This window comes from Antrostomus carolinensis, unplaced genomic scaffold (genome assembly GCF_000700745.2).
Source record: "Antrostomus carolinensis isolate BGI_N321 unplaced genomic scaffold, ASM70074v2 scaffold5817, whole genome shotgun sequence".
Classification (NCBI taxonomy): Eukaryota; Metazoa; Chordata; class Aves; order Caprimulgiformes; family Caprimulgidae; genus Antrostomus; species Antrostomus carolinensis.
In genome coordinates this window covers 4,813-14,457 of record NW_010329474.1, presented here as the reverse complement: position 1 = coordinate 14,457, position 9,645 = coordinate 4,813, and the positions used below count along the sequence as shown (strand labels likewise).

Genomic DNA, 9,645 nt, shown 5'->3' with positions numbered 1-9,645 from the left:
GTCTAGTGGAAGGTGTCCCTGCTGATGGCAGGGGGGTTGGAACTGGATGATCTTTAAGGTCCCTTCCAACCCAAACCAGTCTGTGATTCTATAATTTTATGATCTTCAACCAGATCAGGTTGCTTAGTGCCCCGTTCAACCTGACTTTAAATGTTTCCAGGGATGGGGCTTCTACTGCCTCACTGAGAAACCTGGGCCAGTGTTTAACCACCCTCAATGTAAAAAATTTCTTCTTTATATCTAGTCAGAATCTCCCCTCTTTTAGTTTAAAACCATTGTCCCTTGTCCTATCACTACAGTCCCTGATAAAGTCTGTCCCCATCTTTCTCATAAGTCCCCTTTAAGTATTGAAAGGCCACAATAAGGTCTCCCTGAAGCCTTCACTTCTCCAGCTCTCTCAACCTTTCTTCACAGGAGAGGTTTTCCATCCCTCTGATAATTTTTGTAGCCCTAAACACAAACTCAACAGAATCCAAGTCCATGACATGTAAGTACTACAGTGATAATAGCAGATCAGATTCTTTTCCTGTTTATATTACAGTAAATTCAAAGTGATGCCAATAACATTAGTGAAAGAACTTCTAATTCATACTGGTATAACTGGGATGAAACTGAAGGTCACAGTCTGTAATAATGACAAATGGTCTTGTTTTAGTTTACTGTTTCTTTGAAATAAAAAATACATTATCCTGACAGCTCCACCAAATTTCATCCCACTTCAGGAGAGATCTACCTCTCAGGACAGTTTTGTTCTCCAAATGCATCTATTTCTTGCCTCTGTGCTGAAATCATTAGTAGGATACAAGCTGTAAAGGTGGTTTCTCTGACATATAGAGCTCCCAGCAACCACACTGAGACCTGCTCATTTCACATAGAACTTTGAACAGCCATCACATGGTAACAATTTTCATTCATTATCAAAGTTCCTTGCTTAAACTGATGAGTTGGAAGTGAAGGGATCCGTATCCCATTACTCCAGAACAAAAACATCCAGTTCCCTTATCTGATTTAAAGATCCATCTCTACTACATGCTAAAAACTTTGATTTCTAAATGTGATGCTTCATCAAACTCATTCTGAGCTTTTTTTTTATATTTCCTTTCCTGTCACCGTTTTTTACTAAGCTGTTTGCAATGAACAGTGGCATCTCAAAATGACCTGGGGAATGATGTTATGGTGGTGGGAGGGGAAGTTGTACTTATCTGTGTGTGTGAGGACTTGACAGATATACAAACCCTTATTTTACTAGAGTATGCTTGACAAGCTTTTCTCATGTGTCCACTGCTATCATTGTTGTTATTACTAATTTAGTGGTGCTGAAAGTACAAGGTTTATATCCTGAGAGTTTGAGGTCATCTCTTTCTCTGTGTCTGCATGGAATAAATATGACAAAGGCCAAAAGAGACCAAACCTTCCCATCAAAATCTCCCTTCTCATCTATCTGTCCAGAGTCGTTAGTGGGTGGCATGCATAGGTCTCTCTGTAGATGGTGTGATGCAATGTGCCTGTGGGTTGTACAGGCAACAGGACCAATGTACAAGAGCCATTGGTATATGGACAGAAAAAACCCCACCATGTGGGGCTCTGGAGTTAATCTGAGTGACTGAGATGTGAAATGGCATAACCCAGAATCAACCTCAAACATGGGGTTTTTTTAGCTTCTAATCTAATGTGTATGTGTACATTTTCATACATATACACGTATTAATACATATTTGAGGTTCTTAATTGGGACTTTAAGGGAATATGCCTTCGTCTATGCATGTCTCTCTGTTGTGTGCATTGGAAAGAGTTCTTGCACTCTGAAGTCTACAACACTCCGTGTTACCATCGCTCTAAAATCTTCCTTACCCTTCTGCAGATGGCCTGGTGGATTGCATGGACCCAGACTGCTGCTTGCAGCCTCTGTGCCACGTCAATGCGCTGTGCCTGGGCTCCCCAGACCCTCTGGATATCATCCAGGAGACACAAGCCCCCATCTCCCAGCAGAGTTTGCATTCGTTCTACGATCGGATCAAGTTCTTGATTGGCAAGGACAGCACTCACGTCATCCCAGGAGACAATCCCTTTGAAGGAGGGTAAGTGAATTTTGGTTTTGAATCAGTGAGAGATAAAGCATGAGCCACTTGGCCATGGGTAAGACATGGAATGGCAGCAAAATGCAGAACATGGAAACTATCTAACCTAAGTAGGTAGCTGAAGAATTTTGTGACTGATGTAATTCTACTGACTGCCTCCTCATCTGCAATGTCCTGCCAGGCAGTAAGACAAGATGCTTCTCTCTCAATACACATGGGCAGTTGCATCTTTCCTGCCTTCTCTTATTTCAAGGAGTGAAATCAGGACCATTCCCGCTCAAGTGACTGTCTTATAGTGGCTTTCCAATACCTGAAGGGGGCCTACAAGAAAGCTGGGGAAGGACTTTTCATAAGGCCAGTTAATGACAAAACAAGGGGAAATGGGTTTAAGCTGAAAGAGGGGAGGTTTAGATGAGATATTAGGAAGAAGTTCTTCACTGTGAGGGTGGTCAGACACTGGAACAGGTTGCCCAAGGAAGTTGTAGATGCCCCCTCACTGGAAGGGTTGAAGGCCAGGCTGGATGAGGCTTTGAGCAACCTGGTCTAGTGGAAGGTGTCCCTGCTGATGGCAGGGGGGATTGGAACTAGATGATCTTTTCTTTAAGGTCCCTTCCAACCCAAACCATTCTGTGATTCTGTGATTTTCCAGAAGTAACTAGTAAACACCAATGGCAGAACTTCTGCCATTGACAGAGCCAAATGAGAGGGAAGCTAGAATGATATTTACAATCAGTAGTATGACTATTACAGGTCTCTAAAGAACTGAAGAGTATCTTGCAGTCTAGCGAGGGTGATTAGAGTGATTTCCAATGTATAGAAGCAAGTTGAATATAGATTGGTTTTAATACTGAGACATTCTTTATCACTGCAATCATCATCAAGAAACAGGAACTGGTGAAGTTCATTTCTGTGACTCCATCTCAGCCATTTGTTTAAGTAAGTGCCTGGCTGTCAGGGGAGGTCATCCCACCATACCACATACCCTGGGGTGTCAGATTCTTAGATCATTCAGAGTCTACCCTGAATGTTGCCTTTCAGAAATGGTGACCCTGAGCCAGGAGGTGGTTCTCAACACCTAGATTTGAACTCTATTGAATTCCACCCAGTTGCTAACTGTTTACTTTCAGCTTTCCCACACACACCAGTGAATAGGTTGACACTGTAAATATACAACCCTCGTGTTTGTGCAGGTATTTGTTTCAGCACTTGCACCTCAGCAGGCTACTCAGGCCCTTCTGGGTCTGACCTAATGCTGTTCCATGGGTGGACATTGCCAGCATCCCATGGCTACCACCTCCAGTGCATTGTCATCTCCGGTGGTCTACAGGCTGACCTCAGATATGAACCATTTAGAAGCACATCAGTGTCAGGGAGTTGGCCTGATATGATATTTTTCCTGATTTCTCTTGCTGCCAAGCCCTTCAGAGTCCAAAAAAGCTGACAACAGTGATTCAGATTAAGGCCAAACACACTCATTATGTCACAAACTGTTGTACTTCATCAGCATTCTGAAGATTTCATGTTTTGGACACTGAACAGTCCTGACTCTGAACTAAATGTTAGCACAGTGAATTGAATTCTCTGCTGTCAGTTGTTATGATTTGTTGCTGTAAAATCAGACTTCGGAATATAAAATAGATCACACTCACAATTTTGTTTTTCTCATATATTTAGGGTTGCAGTTCCTCAGCTAAGCTCACAGTCATAAGCCTTTCCACAGAGGACTCTGGTATCAGGTCCATGTGTATCTGTTCTGATAAGTAGAGAGTTTTGGTAGACACATGTCCGTGTTTAGTGAACTTTTTCATACAACTAAAGAACTACAGCAGTCTTCATAACTGTGTGATAAAAAAACCCCTCAAACTTCCAACTTCTCTTTAAAGGCTTCTTGCATTCAGCAGCACACGGAGGTGGAGAAAATAATGGAAATTTCTCATTTATACAGTGAAATCAGTAAGAAGGTTATAGACCTACTGGAGTGAGTCCAGAGGAGGCCACAAGGCTGGAGCAGCTCTGCTGCGAGGACAGGCTGAGAGAGTTGAGGCTGTTCAGCCTGGAGAAGAAAAGGCTCCAGGGAGACTTTCTAGTGGCCTTCCAGTACCTGAAGGGGCTCCAGGAAGGCTGGGGAGGGACTTTGGCCAAGGGCAGGGACTGACAAAACAAGGGGCAATGGTTATAAACTGGACAAGAATAGATTGAGATGAGATGTGAGGAAGAAATGTGAGGGTGGTGAGACACTGGCCCAGGTTGCCCTGTGTGGCTGCTCCTCCCTGGAAGTGTTGAAGGCCAGGCTGGATGAGGCTTTGAGCAACCTGGTCTAGTGGAAGGTGTCCCTGCTGCTGGCAGGGGGGTTGGAACTGGATGGTCTTTAAGGTCCCTTCCAACCCAAACCATTCTGTGATTCTATGATTCTGGGGGTGCCAGCAGAGGACCAGCAGAAAGTCTGTGTCATTTAGTGTCACATAAACTCCTACAGGAGTTACATATATTTCATAGATCTGATGATAGATCTTTATGTAGGAAGGAATTACTAACCATCTGTAAACATCCTGCTAAAGAAAAATTTGGAATTCAAAAGGAGCACCTGGTAGCAGAAATGTTTCTCTGGCATATAGATTACTAGAGTGAGGGAATGCAAAGATTCAGATCAATAGGAAGGGGTTTAATGATTGCTTTTCATTAACTGCAGTGGAACTAATAAACGAGGCTCCTTGTTCCATTTAAGTTAACACAAAGAATTATACTGAGACAGTGATGATTTATGAGATTGCCATTCTTAAAACATCAGCATAGGGTGCATATCACTAAATACGGTCTACAGGTATGTCACCTCAAGCTGTGATTGTATTGCATCTCTCTAGTTAAATATCTTGACTCATCACAAGAGCGGCTGCAAATAACAGTGAAGAACCTCAACAGAAGGTGTATTTTCCCCTGAGACAGCACCAGAGCACACAGTCTGTGCTTACCGGTCTGTTGGGTTGCTAAAAATGCCATTACTCTTTTGAGATGTTGGAAGACATCACGCGTTCCTGTTAGTTCTTAAAGATCCTATAGAACTGGATAAACTCAACCGTTGCAAGTGTTTTCTCCTTACTTGGCTTCTCTTTGTAGTTTCAGTTGTCTGTGCTCACCACCTAGAAAGCTGGACCTTTACACGGCTGTCTCTTGTCACCCTGGAAATGGCAGTGTTTCAGCAGTGGTCAGACAGTGACTTCTCCATGGAGGAGCATGGGCTGGGACTGTCTGGGACCCAATTAGTCTGGACAAATGAGGCTGTGTTTGCCCATGCAGATGTGCGCTTCCTTCAGTAGCATTCTCGCTGTTGAATCTTGAGCTGCTTTTACAACAGACAGGTGATAATATCCCTCTTATCTGGGGAACTTCTCAGTGTCTCCATGAGGATCATGGCAGCATCTAGGGACAAGATGAACCATTTTCATCTCTCCTTCTAGCTGCTGGCTCCATAGCTTGTCTAGCAGGAGGAAAGGCAGAAAATCTTTTTGTTCTGGTAGAGGGCTCCAGCGTCCTGCCTTAGGACAACCCTCTCCTTTTCCACTGCTGCTGCTGTGATTCATTAAGTTGTCTCCTTGGTGCAAACCAGGTTTATAGATTGCTGGGCGTGGGACATCCTACATCTTTCTGTCCCAGCCCCATCATCCTGATGGAGTATGGTTGGAGTTGGATCCATGCCACTTGCTGTAAGCAGTCCCCAATAAGCAGGTAACACAGAGGTGCCGTGGACCTCTGTGTCCTGCTTGTGTGATGTCCTACAGAGACACCTGTGGTACTCACACACTCATCATTCAGGTCAGGAACCACAGCCTACTCCTCAGGGCTTTACCAGGTCATAACTGGGTGACTGTCACCCCTGGGGAACCACAGCACATTTGCATCCCTATATGGCCTATGCAGAAGTGGCAGCAGTGTGAAGGAGATGACTGAAGATCTCTGCAAAGTATTTCTTGGGCTTCAGAAACACAGCTTCGCTACTCTTTAGAGAGAACAGCAGTGCAGATCACCTAATGGATACAAATAAATGAATGCTTCGTGACAGCTAGCCTTTGAGTGAATTTATTATTGAATTACACTCCTGCTTTTTAAGAACAAGCTGAGCTGACAAGCTCGCTCACCACTGCAGAAGAAAAAGAAAAGACAATGATAAATTACCCTGATGGATAAAGGTAAAAAACTTGTCTCCTCCAAAATACCAGCAATTATATATTATTCATGTTTGGGAAGAAAAAAAATAATCATTGTCCATATTGAAATGAGTGTTTAGGATGATAAAGCAAGTAGCTAAATTAAATTCTGAATGCACAAAATGTCTTTTCACATCATTTTGATGAACAGATAACAAGTGCTCTTCTGCTACTTGATCGTTCTTGTATTGATTTTGAAACCACTTACTCTTGCTGTTTGCTTTGTATTTTTAAGCCATTCTTAGTTGTCCATCACCATAAGGAGCAGCACAAGATGCAGTGGTGTCAAGTTGTTGACTTTCAAGTAGGACACCTGATATATTTGTTCTCTGTTGAGGGACAGTGTCAGAAAATTGCAAGAACAGGCTAAAGTCCTAATTGACAAATCTTGTATATTAAATGTTGGCATAGGATTAAAGAACCTCCGAAAAACATGTGCAGAATTGACATTTTTTTTGGTGAAGAATATTGGAAGAGAAATCAGGTGATTTTTAAGTAAGTGTGTAGAAATAACCAGCTGAATTATAGACACATCAGAGAGCAGGATACAGTGTCAGCTGCAAGAGTAGTTCCTTCCTGCCCTCAGGTCAGTAGTCTACGTACAAAAAGTAGTTAGTTTTCATGGTTTAGAATTCTGATCAGAATTAAATTTGCACATTTCTTTTCACACTGAGTGACAAGGTACCTGGAAACATGTCACTCCACCTCCCTGTGTCCCCCCTGTGCCAGGCTGTACAATGTACCTTACTGATCCAGTGGGGAAGGTTACACAAAGCCCTTTTAGATGCCAAGATAGACAGGTATCCATATGTGCACTATTTTACTATAAATAAATAAATAAATGGATGGGTTTTATTGTCAGAGTTAAACTGCATCGATCTCTAGCCCTATAAAAACCAAAATGGTGAGTATTGATCATGGCTAAAGAACAACTAAGAGAATAGGGGAGGATCAAAATGGCTTTCAAAATATTTTGGTAGTCCATCTGGCTCAGTTCTGAGTGATTTTGAAGAATATAATGATGATATCTTAGTATCCTTGGAAGAAGACGTTCAAAGCACCTTCTCTTTTTCCTTTCACTCATTTCTTCCCACACCTGAAGGGTGGTGGATTCACCCCAGAAGATTTTTCTGAGCTTTCTTCACAGAGAATGCCAAGTGCTCTGTCTTTTCTGTACTTTTTCCTCAAGAAAAATGTGATTTTGATACAGCGAAGTAAGAAACGCTTCTTTTCTAGCTGAAGACAAAGTTAGAAGTCAAAAAAACCAAACCCACCAGGTGTGGTTTTCTGCTGATGATTTCTCCTGAGCTGGCTGGTCCAGCCCATGGCTTTGGCCCAACTCCAGAAGGATGCAGCTCCATTAGGCTGGCAGGTTGGGTCAGATGCACCCACTGAATGACAGGTACCCCGGAGGTGATGCAGGAGCTTGTGGAGCACAACAGCTCCATGGTTTAGGACACTTTGGAAAGATAACTGCTGCATCTGTTGAAGACGATGTGATAGATATTAGACATCATCCAGTGCTCCTCAGAGTGAGCATTCATAGCACAACATGCTACCTAAACTCATGGGAACATGGTCATAGTTTTTGATATTTTAAAGCAAGCTGACACAGTACCTCTTCAAACCTTCTCCTTCTCAGCATTACTCTCTTCCAAAGGCATCGTTCTGCTTTTGTTGCCTTCTGCTTCAATGAACTATTAGCTACAAATCACAGCTTTTTGAAATACAGGAGAATAATGAGGAATTTTCAAAAACTTAGTGGTTTTTATTTTGGTAATTATTCTTTTTAAACTCAGGAAGCATTCTTTTAAAACTTACCTTTTTCATTGTATAGGGCATATATATATATATATGCAATGTTTGCCTTTTAATTTTGTTTTTAAATTATATATTAAGGCATTATTTCAGCTTAAAGTGATTTTGAGTTGAGCACGGCCTTATTTCCATATAACAAATTAATGCAGGGTGTGCAGCTACTTACTTCCACATTGTGAAATTTGTATCCACAGGACTCTATGGAAGCAAAGGTCCTCTCCATTTTTCTGTGGGTTTTTTTGGTTGCTTGTTTGTTTTTCCAATAACATAGTGTAAACATAATGTAGTATATTCCCCTTTCACAAGTGTCAGTAGAAGGAGGTCCTGTGGACAGTTATTAGTAAAAACTGCACCCCAGTTTTTAACAAATATTTAAAAATATTAAATCACAGAATCACAGAATGGTGGGGGTTGGAAGGGACCTCAGGAGATCATCCAGTTCAACCCCCCTGCCAAAGCAGGTTCACCTACAGCAGGTTGCACAGAGATGTTCAGTTATTTATTACTAAGCACAAACTCTTGAGTAGAACCTTCCTAGTGTGATTTGGGCATGCTTCCAAGATCAAGCAAAGCAGCTGATATAAATGCTGCACCATACTCCACCCAGGATTAGGAGGTCTCAGGTGATACCTGTGTACCCTGGAACTCTTGGAGCGTGCAGAAAGCAAAACTCAAGCCTTCAGAACTCCTGAGCAGAAAATCAAAACTCCTAATGAGTTAAGTACCTCCTGGATTACAGAGGTGCTGATGTGCACATTTGGGTTTAGGAGTCTATAGTATAGATGATGATGCATTCTCTTGGATCTGGCATGTAGATATTTGATTAATATTTATTGAATATTCAAGGTACATTCCTCTGAAAATAGAGCAGCCCACATGCCCATTGTTTTACATTACTCGTTGATGGACATGTCTGGCGTGATAACTATGAGCTGAGTCAGTAGCTCCATTCAATCTAATAACATCACTAGAAACAGCACATCCCATGTTCAATCCCATGTCCATGTTCAAATGTCAGGGAGATTGGATTATTTCATTACTGCATAAAGCTTCTTCAAGTTAAATACCGGCTCACTGTGGTAATGATTCTCATGTGGGACCTCGGCATGTTCATTCTGCATAAAGCTGGAGCTTTCTGAGCTTTCTGCCCCAAGCTCTTTGCTGCCTCACCTCTGCAGAGGTTTGCTGACCCCAGACCAGACTGGAGAGCTTGAACATCCCTCAAAATCAAAATCTCTTTTTGTACAAATGTACAACACAAAATCTCCTTTCCCAGTTAAAACTGCAGGGAAAACTGGTGTGAGCTGAACCTCAGCTTTGCCCTGATGGAATAAAGTTCTTCCTTGCCACATCTCCTTTGGGGCAGTCACTTCTAGCTGCAGAATTCTAACAGCTGAGTCCAAGTTTTCAACCATTTCAATATATCAGGAAGAGCCTGTCTTTTGAGTGCAACATTTACTTGCAAAATTGGTTAAAACCTCCTATATAAAAAAGCAGTTTTAAAATCCCAATCATAAAATCTTATATATTATATTGAACCTTTTTTT

At 42.0% G+C, this 9,645-nt stretch overlaps 1 protein-coding gene across 1 annotated transcript in view; it reads left to right on the top strand.

Annotated features, from left to right (window-relative positions):
• Window positions 1–2,078, top strand: part of LOC104528532 (teneurin-4-like) — a gene marked incomplete at its 3' end in the record, with an annotated part of 96,236 nt that extends 94,158 nt beyond the window's left edge. The window contains exon 8 of the mRNA XM_010172569.2: window positions 1,862–2,078. Coding sequence (XP_010170871.2) covers window positions 1,862–2,078 — 217 coding nt within the window. The remainder of the gene's footprint in view (window positions 1–1,861) is intronic.
• Between the last annotated feature and the right edge of the window lie 7,567 nt (window positions 2,079–9,645).